The sequence below is a fragment of the Ambystoma mexicanum genome, chromosome 4p (genome assembly GCF_040938575.1).
Source record: "Ambystoma mexicanum isolate Mex_15411 chromosome 4p, UKY_AmexF1_1, whole genome shotgun sequence".
Lineage (NCBI taxonomy): Eukaryota > Metazoa > Chordata > Amphibia > Caudata > Ambystomatidae > Ambystoma > Ambystoma mexicanum.
Window position 1 is genome coordinate 908,671,038 of NC_090927.1, and position 22,752 is coordinate 908,693,789.

General features: G+C 48.0%; 1 protein-coding gene across 1 annotated transcript in view; it reads left to right on the top strand.

Moving 5' to 3' along the window:
- The window catches only part of LOC138452873 (ras-related GTP-binding protein D-like), a 309,285-nt gene that overhangs the window by 279,281 nt on the left and 7,252 nt on the right, over positions 1-22,752 (top strand). Inside the window, exon 4 of the mRNA XM_069605222.1 lies at positions 2,630-2,778. Within this exon, the coding sequence (XP_069461323.1) occupies positions 2,630-2,778 (149 nt within the window). The remainder of the gene's footprint in view (positions 1-2,629; positions 2,779-22,752) is intronic.

Below are 22,752 nucleotides of genomic sequence, written 5' to 3' on the forward strand. Positions count from 1 at the left end.
GTTGCTACATTGTAGGCAAGGGAAAGTTCCATTTCTATTGGTTGTTGCTTGTTGCCCTTCTGGTCTAGTTTTCACTAGGTGGTCTCTCAAATTCGTGCTGCGAACAGGTGTTCCACTCTAGAGTCCTCCAGTTTTTCGTTATAACTGACTTTTCCCTGTCTGTCTTTAATTAATATTTTGAAATATATACCAGTGGTGGGGGGGGGGTTTCCCCTTCCTACTTTCCGTCAATGGTATGTTCGGTTGTATATTGGTCAGACTTGGGGGGGATAGCTCAGGGGCAACACGCTCGTCTTGGAAGCAAGATGAAGCAGAGCAACACCGTTTCGATTCCCGGGTCCGTGCTTAGAAACCTCTGGGTATTATAATATCCAATTATTATTACAAACGCTCGGTGGCTACGGTGATTTCTTCCTGTTTATAGCCCGAGCTAGAAATTTCTCTCCCGTAATGTTAATCTCTTTCTCGAGGTCTACGGGATCGCAGACTATTCTTTTGACGCACATCTGACTGTACAGTAAGTTTTTAATGAGGCTGGGTCGGTGAAAACGTAGTCTGTGAAGTAAGTTATTGTGGTCTGTCTCTTTACGAAATATGTTGGTAGCATACCTCATTTCTTGTATCTCAATTGCAACATCTAAGAAGTGGATGCGATCCTTGCATGATTCATAGGTGAACTGTATTCTCGGGCCAACAGTGTTCATGTATGTGAAGAGTCCTTCAAGATTTTCTTGCTTACCTTTCCATATTCCAAATATTTCGTCAATATAGCGAACCCATAGGGCTATGTAGTTATGCCATACTCCATGTTCTCAGATGTGGTCCTTTTCAAATTTGTGCATGAAACAGTTTGCATACATCAGTGCCATGGTGGCTCCCATCCACGTTCCAGATACTTGTAAGTAGAAATCTTTGTTCTACTAAAAGTAACAATTTTCAGAAATGAATTGAAGTAATATCAAGATGAACTCTTTTGATGCTCTAATCTCTTCATCGTTTAATAGAATCCATTCAATTGCTTCCATGTCTAGATCATGGGGGATAGATGTATACAAACGCTTCATATCAATGGTGAACATGATTGATTTCTCATTTTATGCTGTATTCCTTAGTTGTTGTAAGAAATTGGAGGTGTACTTTATATAAGTACTGGTCTTCTGTATCAGAGGTTGAAGGAAAAAATCAATGTAACTTCCTAAAGGCTGTAAAATGCTATCCATGCCCGCAACAATGGGTCTCCGTGGGGGTGGGATGCTTATGTATTTTAGGCAGTACATAGAAGTTTGGTATTCTCCAAGGTGGGGTCACTGTTCAACTTCATATATACAGTGGTGTCATTCAATTGCCCTCCACATTCATGATCGTAATCCGTACTGTTCATTATAACCAATGCCCCTCCTTTGTCGGCCGAGCAGACAACAATGTTTTTGTCACCATATAGGTTTCTAAGTAAGGCGAGTTCCTATGGTTTGAGGTTGCTATATTTAGGGCATTTGTAGGAAATCTGCTTGAGGTCCCTGAAGGTTTGTTTATGAAAGATCTTGATGGATGGAACGCTGATTGGTGGCATAAAAGAGCTTTTACTTCTGAACGCTTTCAATTCTTCTAATGGTTCTGTTGTCAAGTTCCTCTGTTTTTTATTACATGCCCATAATCCAACATAAAACATGTACAAGAACTTGAAATGAATCAACATTTAATATTAAAATTAAGATGGCATTAATCCACAGCAATGCATAACCATCAGTATCGCAGTACATGCGTTCCTTGACCAGTGGGCCAATCTGCACTTAAGCAGTGAACTAGTGTGGAGCACCCACACACACACACCCAAACATGGCCCTCTGGGAACGAAACCCGGAAGCCCCATGCCGTGGTCCAACACCAAATACCTCCTGATAATGCTCTCCCGACCCCGTGGCCACCACTGGCCGAATGTCTTTGAGTGAGAGGAGGCAGCCAGCCCATCTCAGTCTAACCCCTGGCACCATGGCCCGCTCGAAGGGGTGAATCACTGTTCCAACAGACCACCACCGCATCACCCTGATATTCAGCTCTCTACCCCCCTAAACACGAAGGGTGGGTTGGCCAAGGCATGATGGCAGGTCCGGGAGGCGTGGTGAGGCCGCGGGATCACTGAGGAGGAGGCAATGCTGTTGTTCTCCTCGGCCACCCTTAAATGATGTCATTCCTGATGCCTGCCCTCCCAGAAAGCATGCAAATTGATCCACCGTCCATCCCGCCTTCCTCCCGGCGTACCAGTCCACACTGTGAGGATGCAGTGTCTCACCTGTGTGGGCCTGAAGGCAAGCAGGGCTGCTGCCCGATGAGGGCCGGTTGCCTGTTCTGCCCCGCTCACCCAACATGGTCGCGCCCCTATTGGCGGGGGCTTACCACCATTCTCCTGAGCTTGCTATGGACTTCGGCCTGTTGGGCACAGGGTCATTTGTTAGCCTGGCATGAAGAGTAAACCTATCTCAACCACCTCTTGAAAACAGGCTTCGCTTTCGCCCATGATATAAAACGTGCATTTGCAAAGTGCCTTGCAGAGCAGTGCAGAAACACAGCATGTCTTTTTCTTTTGAAGTGGGACTCAATTAAATTGTGTTTCAATTCTCTCTGCACCCAGGTTGAAAGGAGAAGAAGCAGGAACCCCCTATGACAAGGAATCCATGGCCATCATCAAACTAAACAACGCAACCGTTCTCTACTTAAAAGAAGTTACAAAATTCCTCGCCCTTGTGTGTTTTGTGAGGGATGAAAGCTTTGAACGAAAAGGTATTTGCAATCTGTTTTAAACAGTATTTTGAGAATTTAGCATGAACATAGCTCTCTTTATTCTATGCTTAAAATGGTTGTTTGCTGAACCTGACATTCCCTGCTTAGTCCTACACAACTTTGGAAGACCCTTTTTGAATGGTCCAGTTTAACATGAGACAAGGTACACGGGACAGTTAGAGAGGCTTGTACACTCGAAAACACACTGTATCTCAACTAGACGGATCTGAGGCCATGAGGCCCTTGGTCTAAATCAAGGGAGCCAAGTCACGGGGTGCTCCTGGGCCTGGGTTCCACTCCCATCTCACCCCCAGGATACTCCAATCTCTAACAATGTTAATACCCTTACAATGCCACTCCCCAAAAAGCTTTTAATTTACGCAAAACCTCTCCCTGAGCACAGATGTGGAAAAGATCTGTTTCATGCCCAGAGATTTTTTTTGTACTGGCCATGCCACAATAGAAAAGATGGCCCATGTGTTTTTGTGTACCTGAGTTGGGTTATTCATTTAGTCTCATGCCCAGTACAAGTTAGTTGTCAGAGAAAATAGGTTTTCACAAAATAGTTTGTTTGCTCGACAAGTTGAGAGTAGGCAAATTCTGCATGACTTTTTTTGAACGTTCCATTTACCTGCTTTGGACGATTGTCAGTGGGCGGGGGGGCGTGGGGGTGTGTATGTTCACCACCAAGTGGGTGTGAGTGACTCTGGAGCAGCTGTGTTGGGTTTACGTTTTGGTGGGGAAATCCAGTTGCAAGGTTCCTTTGCACAGCTTGTGCAACTGGAGATGAGGGAATGGCTACAGAAGCTCTCTGCCTTGAAGTGCCAGGCTGTTAGCTTTGACAGCATGGTGTATGGGTTTAGTTTATTTGACATATGTACACAACAACAGTGGAAGCAAGGTTCAGGGTAGGTTACATGAAGCATCACAAACTGGTACAGGGTTCGAAATTGAGGAGAGCTGGGAGCTATTTTGCTCCTGCTTGTGGCCTAGAATAGATTGGTTAGCTTGAGACCAATAGCTACCAGGAGCTGCTTTTGGTATTCCAAGCCAGCTGAGGCCGAACAAATACACCTTTGTGAATTTAACTATATGCATTTGTGACAATCTATAAATAAGCATTAGGACACATCAGTACGACCTTTGAAGCATAAAGGGTCATAAATAATGATACATTTGCATCTTACGTGCAAGTTCAATTTGCGGAATGCTATGTACATGCTTCTGATCACTGGTTACTGCTGGATACCCAGGAGCTGCTTTTAGCTTCTGCTTATCAAGTCTTAATGCGATCCCTGCGGTATTAGAGCAGTTGAAACACAAAATCATGGATTAATCAAGAACAGGCAGAATTAGTTGAGCGGTTTAACCATACTCAACCAAGTGGATTCTTTAGCTGCCTTATACAGAGCAGTGAGTGGAAATGGAGAATAGCTTAACACGTAGGGCCTGCAACCAGTCCTGAAGCCACTTAACCAGTTTCTCATATCAGGCTAGCATAGGAATCTATCGCCAGGTGAAAGCAAGCGCCCTATCTAAGTCACATCCAGTAGCCCACTATCGAATAGTTCATGAGGGGCAAGAAGGGGTGGGAGTCTCTTGCAGTACTTGGGGTGGGAGTCTCTTGCAGTACTTGGTCTGAAAGTCTTGAACACTTTACCCCTTGCTCAAAGATCAGAAGAAAGCCACAAGAAGTTCAGAAACTCCTAAAACCTAGACTATTTAAGCCCGCTTTCAATGAATGGACTCGTGGGACTTCCCATCTTGAAGCTAACCCAGATTCTCATGACTGTTTTGCACTTTACCTTTACATCCTATGAATGAAATTCATGTGCATCCTATGCAATTCTTACTATGTTTTTGAGGTCACCTTGGGCATGGAACCCGCTCTTACCTTTGTATAACTGGGTGTGTGCAACCCACAGTGAATATTGTTACCCTGCTTTTGGGCATTGTCCCCTCTCTTTGCCTTTCTTCTCCTTCTGCCATTTTCACACATAGCTCCTTGAAGTGGTTGCTGACTGTACTCACCCTACAAATTATCAGTAGACTTCTTGAAAGGACAAAGCCTTTGACAAGACAATGGGCACCTTTATTCACATTTATTAAGAAATTCGCTAGCCAACCCAATTCCAGACGACAGATGAAAATGCAGTCACTTTCTGGACGATTTCTAATTTCTCCAGCAATTAAATTGAAATGGCCATTGTGGCAGAGGGGTTCGGAATAACAAAAAATAGACTGGGGTATTCAAATGATTTCTTCTTCATTTGAGGAATTACACACAAACTCAGCGTGATCTTTCAATACGTGTATCTTATCTAGTTCTGCGTATGAGTCTTCCATTCTTCTTCAGGAATTAGGTATAAGGGCTTCAGGGTACATAGTGACCCAAATATGGCTCACTAGATTGAGTCCCTTGTACACAAGTACCTCTACTATTCCTAATCAACTAATACCTGGCAGAGAACATTTTTGTTGTTATCATTTGTAGGTCATGGCCTCTGGCCTTATTATCCCACTTGGAATTTATTGGATGTTCTAAACTCCTTTTGTGCCATTGATTTCCTGAAACTATGCCGCTGTACTAGTCAAGGTGAGCCGAATGAGCCACATTCAAGTTAGATTAACAGGAAAACAAAGGGGAAGATTAGGGTAGGGCACCAGGCAAAATGGCCGCCATCGCCATTTGTGGTGTTCTTGGAACTGTTTGTTATTAGACAGAGGCATAATGATCAAACTTAAATGGGTAGTGTTTGGTGGAATGGATCATAAATTGAACTTCTTTGCAGCAGAGGCCTTGGTAACTTTGTTGTGGTTAACTTTCTCCCAGATATCAAACAATAGGACTAGATTTGAGGATTTAAAATAACTAGGGTATCCGCTCTTCAAAGCAACACTAAATATAGACTGGCGTGTGTCTTAATCAGTGGCAACTTTTTATGAAGCAATTTACCTTAATGTTTGAAGTGCTAGTGTTCGACTTTAAGAAATTGCAAGATCTGTACATTTCTTGGCAGGTGATTGTAGAAATAATTAAAAGGAGTTCACTGATGCTTGTCTGCTTCTTTACAGCCTAGATTCAGCCGACTGTACAAATGCCCGTTAAGTTCTAGAAATGGTTGACTGCATGTTGGAGATGGTGTGGGTACGGGCACAAACCTGTATATATGGTGTGCTTGAAAGAAATCAACTGTTCCATTAAAGATATTTTGGGGTTCCATCACTCAGGAGCCATGATTGCATTACCCTGTGCATGGCATTTTCCCCTCTTTCAAACGGTGGTTAATTTGTGCCGAGGCTGCCGGGTGCTGAGCCCCAGGTCTTATTTTGAAACTGTGGATGCGCAACCTCGTTTCTGGCGATGTTGTCTGCCAGGCGTGTTCTGTTGTGTGCACTGCTGATGCCATCCTGGCCTGCTCCTTGCTGAGCCGCCGCTTCCGATGCAAAGCAGAATGTATCTTTTGGGGACGTTATCTTAATTTTTTCCTGTAGTGGAATTGGTGAGTGTCTAGCTACATCGATTTTTTTGTTGTAAGTATTGGATTGCTTCATATTTCATTTGACTCTCCCATGTTAGTATATCTTCCTGAGTCCAATAGCTATTTAACTAAAATAGGTTGGGATAGCTTTAAAATGGCAAATTGTATCCAGATTCGTCACATTTCCAGAAGCTGGATTGCTATGCACGCTGTGGCTCTCCTCTTCCATTTGTTGCACTAAATTCCAGAAAAGGTATGCTCATAAACATTGCCTAGCTTCCTAATGAGAATGGCACTGATGTGTTTTCCCTAGTATCAGACACCTGTTACCTAAGGAATTGGGCACTGAATTGTCTTCAGTCCTTAATTAGTTTCCTCCAGTTCATTAGAACAAACATCTTTTTAAATGCCCCATTTTATTTCACTCTTATTTGGTATATCACCAGCGTCTCTCTCGCGGTCTCTCTTCCCCTCTCCTTCCCTCTCGCTTTCTGCGATCTTCCTCGCTCTCCCTCTTTCTGTGATCTTCCTCTTTCTCTCCCTCTTTTTTATGATCTTCACCTCTCCCCTTTATGTGATCTTGCTCTTTGAACTTCCTCTTTCCGTGGTCTTCCTTGTTCTCTTCCTCTGATCTTCCTCTCACTCCCTCTTTACGTGATCTTCCTCATGTCCCTCGATCTGCTCTCCCTCTTCCATCCTCAAACTACCTGCACCTATACCCTCTCACCCTACCTGCACCACTCTCATCTCACCTTCCTCTCCCAAGTATCCCTGTCTCCTGATCTTAAGCACTCTCCACCTGTCTCTCTCCAGTGCCTTCCTCATTCTACTCTCTGGCCTCCACACTAAATTGGCTACTACCACCTTTTACTTTCACTACTCTCCTGCCACACACGTACACTGCCACTTACACTCACTCTCGCATCCTCTGCGACGAATTGAGGGTATTTGTCTCTTCTCCCTAAGGGCGAACCTCTCCCTTTGAGGATAGGTAGGTTATCCTGCTCCACAAGTCCCTCCCTAGCGGTCTGGGCAAGAGGGGCCTCACTGGGAGATACTCCCACCCCTCCTTTTGGGGACAAGGACTCCTGTTCCTCTAGGAACTCCCTAGACCCTCCAGCCTAGTAACATATTTGGGACCATCAGGTCTGAAGAACATTATAATACCCAGTGACTTGGCTGAAGATAAAACTAAAATATATCTTGATGAACAAGGAAAGGGATCTGTCTCTTTAAGAAAAGCCATGCAAATAACTGAGACGAAGCGACTCAAAGGAGAGAGTACGTTGAGGATAAGTGAAGCACAGAAAGAGAGAGACCATCGTAAGCAGGGGAAGCCCACTGTCCCCCCCCCCCCCCCCAGCATGATGCTTGGAGGAGGCGGGGTCGAGGAGAGCCGCGCAGCCCATGACTTTCAGAAAGCTCCTGAAAACCAGAGGAAAACGTTGGAGACCCAGCATTTACTGGCTGAGAGAAGGGAATGCTCATCCCAGTGGTGGTGTGACGATGACAATTTTATGCTGAACAGTGTGGCCATTGAACAGCGCCGAAACCACGCAGCTGTGTAGTTACAAGATGCCCTGCTGACCATACCCATACCCGTTTGTTAGGAAGTGATGATACGTTTACGCATGCGCAAGCCTCGTTCGGGCTCACGCATGCGCGTTAAAGAATAAACACGGTCCAGACGGCAGTTGCCACCGGGACCTTGCAGCCAACAGACGTGTCACCTAGTCTCTCTTTGTGAATGCGTGAGTGTTGTGTGAGGCGGCCCCAGGCACCACCTGAGCTGTAACATAGGTGACGAGGAGGAAGCGCGAGCTAAGAGCGCGGGAGCCGCATAGCACACCATATGTCAAATGTGGCCTTTCCCCTTACCACGCAGCTCAGAATCCAACTTGACAACGAGCGGCCATTTTGAAAATTCATGCGCGACAGTTGCGGCCTGTGAGGGTGCTTGTGCACTGTCCGTGTGAGCTCAAACATACATTTTTGAAATCCTCATGGTTTCCCACGTCGGGGAGCCGTGCATTTATGCAAAAAAGACAGGACTCATCTCGCAGCACATGCTAACCATTCTGAAGGAACAGAGGGATACAAGAGACTGTTGCAAGCAGCTGGATCCTGCATTGATGGTCAGTGTTCGCCTGGTACAGTAGTGGGTTCATAAAGCTATAACAATCCTGATCCGACAGAGAAGTGCTGTCCACGTATTCTAGGTTTGCGGCCTCACACATTAGAGTGAGGTGCCTGTGCGACCTGAAGACATGAGTGATCAGGATGGAGCAGCAGTTGCCCCGCTGACAGCAAGGCACACTTGGCCAATGCCAGAATTTGACACCCCAGGACCCCCGTCCAAGCTGGGGCCCAAGTGGTTATTGTGGGTCAAGAAACTTGAAATGTTTTTCAGAGCTACTGGTGAGGACAATGATGATGCAAAAATAACGACCCTACTGTATTTTGCTGGGAATGAAGAGCACCGCATTTTTGAATCGTTAAACCTTCAAGTTGTCACGTATGCAGCAGTCAAAGCAGCCCTTCAAAATCATTTTCTCCCGATGGCGAACATGGACTACGACAGATTCATAATGTGCGGAGAAAAACAGCATGATGACGAGTCCCTAGATCAATTTTGACAAGATTGCGCCAACTGTCAAGCACGTGTCGATGGGAAAATGAAGAGGGCATGGTGCGAAACTAGATCATTCAAGGGTGCAGTTCAGGCAAATTGAGGAGGCAGATCCTTCGAGAACCAGGTATGACACTGTCACAAATTCTGGACAGTGGTCGGGCCTATGAACTCGCAGAAAGCAGAGGGGCAAAGACAGTGCTTTAAGTGGGGTAAGAAATTGAGGGGGGGCCCTCTTTTGGGGGCGTGGCATCCGCTGTGGGCGTGGCCTAAAAGTGCACAAAACATAGTCGGGTGCGCAAACAAATATATAAATGTAGTAGAGCATTTATATATTTGTATGCGTACTAGTATGGTTTGTGTATTTTTCAAGCCTTCTTTTATAAACATTGCAATGTTACATATTTCTATGTTTATAAAAGGTGGCTTGAAAGTGTACAAAACATAGTAAGTTGCGCACACTTGTGTGCGTACCTTACTACGGTTTGTGTACTTTTCAAGCCACCTTTTATAAACATAGAAATTTGTAACATATTTCTATGTTCATAAAAGATGGCTTGAAACGTACAAGCCATCTTTTATAAAGCGTTGAGGACGGACAAAACCCAAGGTGGTTTTGTCCGTCGACAATGCTTTATAAAAGATGCCTTGAATTGGGTACGTTTCAAGCCGTCTGTTATAAACGTAGAAATATTTCTACGTTTATAAAAGATGCCTTGAAACGTACACATTTCAAGGCATCTTTTATAAAGATTTGCCAAAGGAGACAGGCACCTCGGGCTCAGTGATCGCTGCTCTGAGCAGAGATCACAGAGCCCAAGGCGTCTTTCACCCTCTGGGAACCCGCGGGCTCTGTGATTTAATCTACGTATTAAATCATGGAGCCTGCAGGTTCACAGAGGGTCAGTGACCTGGCGATGGCCAACAAAGGAACTGTAACTTCCCTGATGACCCCTCAGATGGGGGGTCATCAGGGAAGTTACAGTGACTGACAGAAGTGCCAGCCAGCCTCAGCGACGCTGTGGCTGGCTGGCACTTCTGTCCACTTGCCTAACGTTACACCGGCGGGCGCATCTCCCGTCGCGGCTGCGGCCGTGGCGGGATAATGCGTCCTGCCATGGCGTGGTGGGACCGGGGGCCCCGGCAGGGCCCCGGCTCAGCCCCACCTTTTGGAGACTGGCGGGGCCTGGCCCCGGCAGGCCCCGGCCCACTTAAAGCACTGGGCAAAGATGGATGTGGCAGTTCGCCCAGGTAAAAGTGAAGACGCTTTTGCTCTGGAGCGGTCCACCCCACGAAAGCCACGGTGGAGCCAAAAGCGACAGGACACAACTCCTGTCCACGGCACTCCGACATCGTGCAGTATTGCGGATATGATCTGCCACATGTAGAAGACTGCCCAGCGAAATCTAGAATGTGTGGCAGATGCAACACAACAGGACACTACGCCAGAGGTCCCGCGAGAGTTAGCAGAGGAAACTCCAGGAGACCTAGAAGTATGGCTACGGTGGAACAAGGCGTACAAAGACTCGACATAGCAGAGGAGGAAGAAGATGATGAAGTGTTCTTTATGTCCAACATAGCCACTAGAGTCAGAAAGAGGAGACAACCTACTTGCATAGTGGACATTAGGGGCACCCCCACGCCATTCTTAATCGATACCGGAGCGTCAGTGTGTGTCCTGGCAACTGAACATTACAAAGTTCTCCCTGGTCCACCCACGCTCAAAGAATCCCGGCCGAGGATTTACACTTATGGAGGCAGCACACCGCTACCGATCCAAGGAGTCTTTGTCGCACCAGTCACCCATGGACACAATACAATTAAAGCCCGATTCTTTATGACAGAAGTCAGCCCTCATTCCCTCCTGAGTTGCGCGGCCTCTGGGGCTGTTAGGGAGAATTCTCCTTCTAGGGCTAATTTCCCTCACCTAGTGAGTCCCCCAGCAGCTTTGCTGGATTTCTGGAGTTTATTCTTCCACCTGATGAGTGTGCATCCTTTTTTCACTCTTGCATGTGTTTTGGCCTATGTGTTGTTACTCATTGTGTGATCTTGGGCACTGGAGCACACCACTCCAAGTACCCCTGTTCTTGTATGGGTTACACAGCACCTTTAGTGTAGTAACCCAGGGTTGTCTTTTAGATTTCCCTCTGACTCCATTTCGCTGGGGCTGACTCCTGTCCCCCAGAGAAAGGTAAAGTTGCCATTTACTTTACATAGTCACTTTTACCACAGACCCAGTACACCCCATCTTACATGGAGTACTGGAAAGGGCTCATCTGTACCCCTTTTCTGTCTGTGCCTCCCTGAGCATAGTTTTGCTCTTTTAACATTTAGACTTGGCTGGTGGCAGTGGTATCTACCCTAACTTTTCTACCGCCATTATATTACATAAACGTGGTTCTGTTCTTGGCTATTATATTAGCCTTGAACATAAACCCGCTTCACCAAATCGTCTTTCTTTTGGCTCCGGTTGGGTTTATTCGCCATTTCTTTTTGTTAAAGTCCTTCTTGTGTTTTACTTTGTGCGGCAAACTAGGTTTGCCTTCTTTGTTCATCGTCTTTTGGCGGGCTTCTGCAGAGAAGCCCTCTTCTTGGCGCCTGGGTGTCTAGGTAGACATGTGGGGAGGGGGTGTAGTCACCCCCTGCACAGGGTATCGTAGGAAACCCAAGTCGCACTTTGCCATGATTGGCTGAGGTGATTGTCCCGGCCGGACAACCCCCCTGCTGCGTGATTGACAGCCGGGCTGTGTGAATGGGGGTTTCGCGCATAAAAGGCAGGTCTCTTGGGCCAGAAGTCAGTCGCCTCTGGAACTACAAGGAACCGAAGAGAAGCGGAGAGAACAACGGCTGCTACGACTACCCCGTCCCGATGAAGCCCTGCTGCAGTCCTGAGCTATCTACCCTTCGACTAAAAGAAGATCCAGTCCGGAGTCTTCTTGCATTGAGCCTGGTGGGGATAACCAGCTCATCTTCTTCAGCCAGAGATTATCACCGTGGTCGAAATTGCTGCACACTGCTGTAGTGGTCCGGACAGCCACCTGCTGAGCCTCTCCTTTTTTTAAGGAGCACATCTTTTTCGTTGTCGCTGCTGCCGGCTTCATCACTGCGTGGTGCAGACCCCCTTCAGATGACGTCCTTCACAACGAAGCTCCAGGAATCGTGGGTCTGCGGGAAACCAACAGGAACAACTATCAGGGCACTAGCTGCATCGTGGAAATAAGGTACTGTGTTCTACTCGAGGAAACTGGGTGAATCCCTTTTCTTCATCTTTAAAGCTCGTCCTTGTCTTCCCTCCCTCCTTATAACTTTTGCTTCCGAACTTTGACAATATTCAAGTACTCTTTGGCTCTACAGAATCGTGAACTGTCTAACGGTGTGACCTTCTGCACAGGCCTTCGGTGTCACCTAAACCTGGCTCCGACCCTCTGACTTTTGAACTCCTGTTTCTGAGTGTTTTTCGATACTATTTGCCTAACCTAAATATTGCCTGTGATTTTTGCCTCCAACTCCCCCTGGGTATCTCAGGTGCTAAGTGTGTTTTTGCCGCGGTAGCATTTCATGTCATGGATATGTGTTTATTTAGTAGACCGAACTGTCAAAAAGTGATCGCAACCATATCCACGGTATCGTGTTTTGTTCATAACACCAGTTCATTCAAACACAGGGTACTTACCTTGAGACTTACTGTACAAAGTGAATTGGTTAGTTGTGCTATATTTAACGTGTGGTTTTGTTTAAAGTTTAATAGAGGTGTTGTGTTTATAACTGATGGTCTAAAAATAAATGTACTTATATTTTTTACCTGAAACCTTGAGTCAGTGTTTGCTTGAGTTAAAGTAATTGTGGTCCTCTTGTGTAATCTCTGCTACTGCTCATATACTCTTGATATAAGCCTGGCTGCTCTGCTACTGCTACCACTATAACTTAGTACGGGCTTGTACCAAATGTAAAACTTGTACTGCCACCTGTAGTCTTAATCAGGTGTAGTGGTCCCTAAGGGTACTGCACAGGATTCTGCCTAACAGGGGCCCTGAACATTGCGCACTTAACCATGTCGGTGTACCAGTCAGACGTGGAACGGCTCCTGGAAAGATACGAGGGCCTCTTCCAGGGGGTAGGGAAACTGAAAGCGGCACCAATATGTCTTCACATTGATGAGACAGTAAGGCCCACTGCTCTCAAACATAGGAGGATACCGTTCCATCTAAGAACACAGGTGGAAAAGGAGCTCCAGACACTCATAGATATGGACATCATTGAGAGGGTAGAAGGACCCACCCCGTGGGTATCGCCGATTGTGGTTGCACCAAAACCCAAGCAGCCAGGTGCTGTACGCATCTGCGTCGATATGCGCCTGCCAAATGCCTCACGCCGATTTTTAGACAACATCATCAGTGAACTACAAGGAGCCAAGGTATTCTCAAAGTTAGACTTGCGTTGTGGATACCACCAACTGGAACTGCATCCAGAATCATGCTATATCATAACCTTCACCACCCACGAAGGGTTATACCAATTTAAGAGGCTGAGCTTCGGTGTCTCGTCAGCGGCAGAAGTGTTCCAAAACACTGTCAGGGGAGCACTTGCCGGGCTGAAAGTTGTCGTCAACATGAGCGACGACATCCTTGTTTTCGCAACATCAGAGGCCAAGCACATGAGGAGGCTGGAGCAGGCATTGGAAAGGCTGAGCAACCTAGGACTCACCCTCCACAAAACCAAATGTGAATTCTTTAAGGACCGCATAGAATTCTTTGGGTTTGTTTTCCATGCAGGGGGGGGATCTCTCCTAACCCTGAGAAATTTTGTGACTTTCGTGACATTCGTGACGCAGCAGTCCCAGAGTCACCAGCAGAAGTCCGAAGCTTCCTAGGCATGGTAAATTACTGCGGCAGATTCATAAAAGGACTGGCTTCGCTATCAGAGCCACTCGGAGCATTAACCAAAAACGATGTGGCGTGGACATGGGACAAGAAAGAGCAGAAAGCATTCCAGGACATCAAGTCTGCGCTTTCCGATCAGGAAACCATGGCGTACTTCAATCCAGCAAGGGAATCCAAAATTGTGGTAGATGCAAGCCCAGTGGGTTTGGGTGCGGTACTGTTATAGGCCAACACACAAGGAAATATGTGTCCCATTGCCTATGTAAGCAAAGCTCTCTCTGAAACTGAAAAGAGGTACTTTCAAATAGAGAGGGAAGCGCTGGCGATATTTTGGGGTTGTCGCCACTTCTGCTTATACATTCTTGGAAAACCAGTGGTAGTTATCACAGACCACAAGCTCCTCATCCCAATCATGGCCGGCGCATCCTTGAAACCACCCCCGCGCCTAGAGTGCTGGATGCTGTCGCTAATTGAGTACGGGTTGAAGCTGCAGTACAGGCCGGGCACCAACAACCCTGCAGACTATCTATCACGCCATCCCAGCCCAGGACGTGCGCTGGACCAAGGGGAGGTAGTAGAGAGCCAAGAAATTGTACTCAACATTGTGGAAGCAGCCATGCCGGCAGCATTGGCTCGTCAAGACATCGTTGATGCGTCCAGCAACGACGAATTGTTCCGGGTCATAAAAGCGCTCATCTGAGGTGTGGAGGGGAAGGAAGTGCTTGGCAACAATGCAAGGCGGGAGACAAGAGCTCAATGAGACATGCACGCGCTATGGAAGGTGAAAAATGAGCTATCTGTGTCTGAGGACGGCCTGATCCTACGTGGTCGCACAAATAGTGGTCCCGAGATCGCTGGTAGCAAAGGTACTAGACCTGGCACACACGGCACAACCAAGGGTCGGCCAAAACAAAAGCTCGCCTAAGACTGAAAGTGTGGTTTCTTGACCTGGAGGAGAGGGTGGACAACTATGTGTATAGGTGTGTCCCATGTCAGGCAGTGAGCCTGGCGGAGAGAGCGCCCACAATCAAGTCGATGGAGAGGAGTGAGCAACCGTGGGGGACTGTACATGCAGATTTTGGATCCCCCGGAAGAGGAATGTATTTCCTAGCAGTTGTAGACCAGTGGTCGCGATATCCCGAGGTGGAACTGGTGGAGTCGACAGCCTGTGACCACACCATCTTGGCGCTGGAAAAGATTTTCACCACCCATGGGTTTCCGCTGGTCCTATGCTCAGACAATGGCCCACCGTTTCAAGGTAGTCAATTTGCGAAAATACATGGAAGACAGAGGAATCAAACATCGAAAGGTGACACCACTCTGGCCCAGAGCCAACGTAGAAGCAGAGCGGTTCATGTGAACCTTGAAGAAGACCTTTTGAATCTCTGTAAACGGTGGGGGAGCATTGCGGCAAAACTTATTGGCGTTCCTGCGAGAATACCGGACGACTCCACACCAGTCCACAGGCATCCCACCAGCGGAAGCCCTGTTCAAGCGGTGTCCGAGAGGATTAATTACGGAATTAGAAGGGAGAACCCAGGGAGTGATTGATGATGAACGCGTCCGACAGGAGTGACTGGCCAGAAACAAGAAAGAGAGAGAGCGGAGACACCTCCAAGAGAAAGACATTGCAGTGTAGGACATCGTGCTAGTCCAAAACCGACATCCCGAAGGGAAGATGTCCCTCACCTACAAGCCACAACCCCTTGGCGTAACACATGTGAGAGGGTCAATGGTTGCAGCCGCCAATGGGCAAGGGACGGTCACCAGAAACAAATCGTTCTTCAAGAAAATCAAATTGAGCTCAGCGACGGAACTGCCGGAAGGGACGGTTCTGCCGGGGGCAGAGGAAGCCCAGCGGGAAGTGAGCTTGCCTGAAGGTAACAGATTTGGCATGGAAGTACCACTGCCGACCTCAGGGAGTAGCGGCAGGTATCCGAGCAGACAGGGCCGACAACTTCCAGTTCAATTTAGAGACTGTTATGGACCCCGACGGCTGAAGCAGAGGGGAACAATGTTATTGGACTCAAGTTGAGTTGTTATGTTATGCAATGTTTCATCGTCTATTTTAAAGAATAGGAGGTATGTTACGAAGTGACGATACGTTTACGCATGCGCAAGCCTCGTTCGGGCTCACGCATGCGCGTTAAAGAATAAACGCGGTCCAGAGGGCAGTTTCCGCTGGGACCTTGCAGCCAACAGACGTGTCACCTAGTCTCTCTGTGTGAATGCGTGAATGTTGTGTGAGGTGGCCCGAGGCACCACCTGAGCCGTAACACTGTTCACAACGAGAGCAAGGACAGCTCACTAGCAGCGCCATGAAGAACGAGAGCCAGAGAGCAGGAAGAGAACTTGAGCAAAGCACAAAGCCTGAGTGTCCCCCTGCAGACCCAGAGGTACCAGGGAGGTTGCCAGGACATCGTTCTAGAACGTGCGAGAAACTTGTTCCAGTGAAATTGACGAGTCAGTAAATATAAAACCATACGTTGCGCTGTGCTACGGCAATAAAGAGGATAACGAATAAGCCTGAAGGAGAAGTTATGAAGACTTGGGCCCAAATACCCTGGGAAGAGGGGAGGAGCCAGAGAGTAAGATATATATGGAGTGGAACAAACAAGAGAAAATATTCTATGAATGTGAACTGAATACAAGTGAGACAGATAAAGGAAGAATTAATCAATTTGAATGACCCCAGTAGAGGGGAGAATCAAGACATAAGGAAGTACATCCCATCTGGGAAAACCTGGGTTACAAGTGTCAGGAAGACATAGAAGCCTGGGTCAAAGTATAAGAAAGAGTGATATGAAGGACTACCAAACAACTACCAGACAAGGGTTGACGGATGCCAAGAACGTTGTTACAAGAACTAATCCAGAACGTGCCTAGAGATTATTTAAAGATTTGCTATTAAATAGAATTTTGGAATAAAGAGAAATGTTTCCATCACCCAAAACTAGAAGAGGGGCGACACTCTCCTGTTCTAATTTAAGTTAGTTAAAATAGTGATAGGGCCAGGTTGATGGAACTAGCTTAGGACGATTGACCTATTGTTTTGGGACTTCCTGACTGACTGGCACCTTTTCGTTATTTGCATAGGCAGTGATAACCCTCTAGCAATGGACAAAGATCGGCCTTATCCTTCTTTCAATAAATGTCTGTCAGAATGTCTAAGTGTCTGCCTCCTTCATCCAACCCACCACACCTCTCAATAGTCCCTTGCGCTGTCCTTCCCACTCTCTATAGATCGTTTACTCTCATGTCACCTCCTCACCACACTATTTGTACCCCCCATTGTACATTCACAATACATTACCAGCACTCTCTCAGAAGATTACTACAGACTCCACTGTCCGTCCTCGACCTTACCTCTTGATCCACCACTGCTCCACCTGACCTCAGCCACACACATTGAAATCTTATATGTGCTTACTGGGCTTTTATAACCCAGCCTTCCCTCTTCTAACACGGTACCCCCCATTGTACATTCACAATACATTACCAGCACTCTCTCAGAAGATTACTACAGACTCCACTGTCTGTCCTCGGCCTTACCTCTTGATCCACCACTGCTCCACCTGACCTCAGGCACACGTTGAAATCTTATATGTGCTTACTGGGCTTTTATAACCCAGTCTTCCCTCTTCTAACACTCTGCCTGGCTCCCATTGGTCCTCCTGGTCACAAGCTCTCGTAGGCCAAACTCTGGCTAAGCAAACCCTCTGGGTGTCAGGAATTCATCTGAGCCCCGCCCCCTTTTCAATCACCATTTTCAGGACGGCAGCCCTTTGCTCAGGCTCCTTGTTTTCCCTGTGGCCTTCATGCGCTTTCTGTTTCCATCTGGGTTTGGGAGGATTTCTGTGCCCATTTTCCTTGCAGTTCCATCTATTCAGTTGGTTTTCCAGTTAATGTCCTACCATGCCCCAGGGATTTGTATTTGTTTTTGTGAATGTATTAAACACTTTCAGTAGAATTATAACTGATGGCGTGAAAACCAAATTCAGGAGGGATAAGAAACTTAGTTTCATGGGATAAAAGGTAAGGACGAGCACAGCGGATGTTAATTAAAGGCAACAGGAGCAGACAGTGTTTGAGATATGAAGGGAAAATGAGAGTTGGATCAAAAGTGAAGCATGGATAGGCCACCAGGGGGCGCAGGAATGTAGAAGTTCCCTTGCTTTGCTCCGTCACCAACAGGGACAACAGGAGGTCCGAGCCCCCCTATTGGCCCTCACCTGGCAGATGTGGTGACCCCACAGAGCATTGGAACCCCAACGGCACATCGGGCAAAACCTCGAGCTGCTAGCTGCAGTATTTTCGGAGATACAGGGGAGGCCCAGCAGAGCCGCCGTACGCAGCGGAACCAATTGCGTCATCGGGGATCCAGCCCCAGGCCGTTGCCCACTAGGGGAAACTGCTGTGCTGAGGGGCCAGAGCTTGAAGGCCCTCAGAGGACCAGACTAAATAAAGCGATCAACGAAAAGAAAGAGGGACGGCCCACCGCAATCAAGTCCCGTACAACACAGAGCCCTATCCCCGCCCAATGACATCCAGCAAGCCTGCCCCCACCTTAGTGAGGCAGCGTCCCCCGGGGGCGGTCGCTGCAGCGGCCACCTTGGACACCGAGGAGCTGAGGGAACAGCACACGGTAACCACCCAGAGTAAGGGACGGAGAGGTAGCAACCCGACCGGTGAGACACGGGCCCTCGCCGGTCAATCTAGACATCAGCGGGACACAAGGCAGCTGCAGAGAGACTGTGCAGCCAGAAAAAAACGCAAAAGGTGAGCAGGGCCAGGGAGGCAGAAGAAGGAACCCCCAAGGTGCAGCAACCTGAGGGGAGCAGACGTACCCAACCGACTCTGCGGTTCCAGGTGGAGCACAATTTGGGAACGCCTACCCCCCAGGATATCGGACTATCCCCCAATCACAGGAGAACCAATTTGCCCCCACACCCATTGGGCGGGTAAGGGGGATCGCAAGCATGGATCAGCCCCATAAAGGGACCCAGTGAATCCAACCTCAGCCCTCAACTCTGGGACAAGAATAGGTGACCAAGAAACAGGATCCCCAGTGGAAGCAGCACTGAAAGACCCACAGAGAGCTGGCCAACCGGTGAAATACAAGGGGGAGCAAGCCCTAGGGACAGCTAGTGTCGGCGTCCACGGGCTCCTCAACAGCCCTCGTGGGGAAAAGGACCAGACAGCCCAAGGACTTTATAACCAAAGGCGGATTCCCAAGGACTGAGCCTGTGCTTCACCCACCCAGGGCCCAAAGCTCTCAGGCAACATAGGAGTGAGAGGCCTGAATGCAGCACCCTTCCCTTACAACATTGCAGGACCCAGAGAGGTGGGAGCAATTCCAGCCCCCCCACAGAGAGGCGGGATGCCCAGCCCATTCGCAAACGAAAGACACCCACAACCCGCCAGTCTTTCCTGAATTAACTGGAAGGAGACACTTCAGGAATTCTGATTCCAGGAAATGGTGGGAAGCCAGGGTAACATGGCCTGCTATAGAATGGCGGGCCACGCAGAAGATTCTATGTCCACAAAGAAGGATATAGCTGCCATACTGGAGGAAATCAGAGAGATACGGGCGGACATTAGTCACAGGCTGGAGAAGATGTACCACAGAGTGGACACGATGGAGGACAGGCTACATGGTCTGGAGGCCAACCAGTCCTCGGTAGATATCCTAAAGATGCAGATCGACGCCAGACTGTCTACCCTGGAGAAGTACGAGGAGAAACCCCTATGAATGGATGATTTTGAGAACAGGGAAAGGAGGAACAACCTTAGGTTCTTCGGCCTTCTGGAGTCAGAGGGGGAGACAGAGAGAGAGACCTATGTTGAGCCGTCAAGGACGTGATTCACCTCTTGTTTGCCGACGAAGCAACAAATGATCCCAATATTGAAAGGGTGCATAGGACGTGGGGGCCGTTCTGGGGGACCCCGCTCTGTACTGGTTTGCTTCCATTATTATGCCGAGAAAGTGAAGATCTGGGAGGAAGCCAGGAAAACCGCTTCCATCACATATAATAATGCAACAATAACAATCTTACAGGATCTTTCCGCATTCACCCTGGCCAGGAGGAGGATGTGTGGCCCACTGACACGACACAATGATTGCGCGAGAAGGGACTACGATACCGTTGGAGCTACACCTTTTCACTATTGTTTGAATACATGGGCCAACAGTCAAGAATGGTCACTGCGGAGGAAATCAGAGGAGCAATCTGAGACTACGTCGAAACCGCAGATGACCAGAGACAGCCCACTGGGGAAGCCATGAGAGGGAGAAGCGGGATAGGGGACCCGAGGGGCAGGAAATGGAGCCAGGGTTCGAGAAAAGTTTAAAAAGTTGAACACACCGCCACACAATGATGGCCCCTAACAGACCTACGGGAGAGAGTTTAAACTGGCCAGGGCTTTGGCAAGTCTGGAATCATGAATACCAAGGCCGGTAATGCCGCCACCTGCTGGCAACAAGTAGGAGGGGCAAGTTGATAATTGATACTGAGGGATTCAATCTGAGTGACCGCGATAAGGAGGGTCGGGTGGGAAGAAGTTCTAAGGAGGACCACTGGGGTGGGGCTCAACCTAAGAGCTTTTTACGGCAGTAGTCCTGAGGGAACCAGGCAAACTGGTGGCCCAGTCAAGTACCAGGAATGGTAGAACTCACTGGCTGGGTGCCGGGTGAGGAGGGCACTGGGGGGGGGGGGGTAAGGGGAAGAGGGGAGATGGTTACGGCTGAAGCGGGGGGAAAGTTGGGGTTAGGCTCCCCGCAGGTAAGGGGGGGAAGGTTACAGGGTTTAGTGGATAGTTGGGGGGGGTGGGGTGTTTGTGGCTTCTAGCACACAGAAGGCCCTAGATAAGGGGCAACAGAAGAAGATTGACAGATCTAGCACTAATTGCAGGACGCAGAAGGTGTCCGGGGATAGAGATAGCTTCCAGTGACCCAATGAGCTTGCCGTAAAAGGACCACGCCCCACAAGGGGAGTGAGCCGGACAAGAATTTGAGGGCTGGGAGAACACGACCCAATGGCTGACATATTACCCGTTTTGGAGATGGGTTCACTGAATGCTCAGGGAGTTCACTCACCTACAAAGAGATCCCTCCTGGCTAGAGAGTTCAAACGAGGCAACTTAGATTTTCTCTTCCTTCAAGAAACACACTGGGTGAGGGGGAAGGAACCGACCATCTGGGGAGGTGGGATAGGGGAGGTACATCAGGCCTCGTACAGGACCAAAAAGAGAGGAGTAGCAATTATGGCGAATAATCTGGGCTTTAGGACAGAGGCGACAATAGTGGAACCAGAAGACAAATACATGTTTATGAAAGGTGATCTGCAAAGGACGACCCTCACGCTGGGAGTGATCTATGGTCCGAACGAAGGTCAGATCCCTTCTTGGGAAAACTAGGGATAGGTTGAGATTGCTTGTGGGTGACACACTTGTAGTGGGAGGAGATTTTAACATGGTCCTAGATCCGATCCGGCTAGAGATAGGAAAGTGATGACTGCATAGAAAGCCCCTCCGTTAGATGAAACTACATCATGAAATTTCAATAAGATCAATTCAGAGCTGGCCTTAGATACATTGCCTAGCACATCCCCTGTGGACCCCTCCTTCACATACTACTCGAAAGTCCATGAAACATTCTCAAGTATCGACTACATCCTAGTGGAGAGCTCCCTATTCGGTTATATAAAAGATCCATCGTAGACCCGGTCCCACGGTCGGTCCATGATCTGGTGCAGGTTACACTGAAAGGGGATTGGGGATGCTAATGGAGCGGGGGAAGGAAATGTGAAGATGCCCTCTTGAAGGATAGAGAAATAGCCCAAAAGGTATTGGAGCGCATACTAGAATACTTTGTACTTCATGACAATGGAGAGGTGGGAGCCCACGCCCTATGCGGTGTGTTCAAAGGCATAATTCAGGGGACTCTAATAGGGATAGGATCACAAAAAAAGAAGGAAATGTGAAGGCAGGAAAAGGCTCTACAGGAAAATATTTCTAAAATTTAACCGGGGCGGATGCCCGGAAGCTCCATCTTTCCAGAGCAGGCACTAGCTTTAGAAAGTTACAAGGCTCCGCTCAAAGATCTACTACTGTGCAAAACCGAAAGGAACTTGCTATTCCTCAAACAAAAATATTATGAAAAGGGGGACAGGGCAGATCAGATATTGGCATGGAAACTGAGGGAAACTCAGAAAAGCAAAATGGTCAGAGCCATAAGGACTAAGGAGGGGTTAATGTGTTATGACACCAAGTATGGGGGGCTTTAAGCAATCTTATAAGCTACTGTACACATCAGAATTTAACAAAGACAACGCCCTTATAGAGGACTTTTTAGCGCAGCTCCCCATACCGGGATTGGCCAGAGACATTGCCGCAGAATTAGAGACCTGGTGACGGAGGAAGAAATAGTCCAGGCAATTAAAAGAACAAAGGGAGGCACGACGCTGGGGGAGGACACAGGTTCTCGTGAAGTTTTTTAAACCGTTTCGGTCTACCTTAGCCCCACACCTAGAAAAAGTCTTTAGAGGAAAGGAGTGGGGGCACTGTACAGGGCACCAATCGTGAGAGTCCAGGTTAATGGGGAACTGACTGCCCCTCTTTGGCTAACAAGAGGTACGAGAGAGGGGTGTCCACTATCCCCCTTATAACACGCTCTCACTATGGAGCCCCTAGCGATAGCAGTAAGAAACCACCTGAGAATAAAGGGTATTCGGAGGGGGAGGTCGAATTTAAACTTTCCCTATTTACGGACGACATACTGGGTTACCTGGTAGACGCTCCTGCCTCAACTCCCGGCATTATATTCACTTATTGAGGACATTGGGGCCTTCTCAGGGCTACAAATTAATAAGTCTAAATCTATACTGATGCCGCCTCTGGCAGTCGACCCTGGCCTAGACGCAGTGAATCGAATGCTAGGGGTCAAGGTTGAAAAGTTGGCAATTACGTACCTAGGGGTACAACT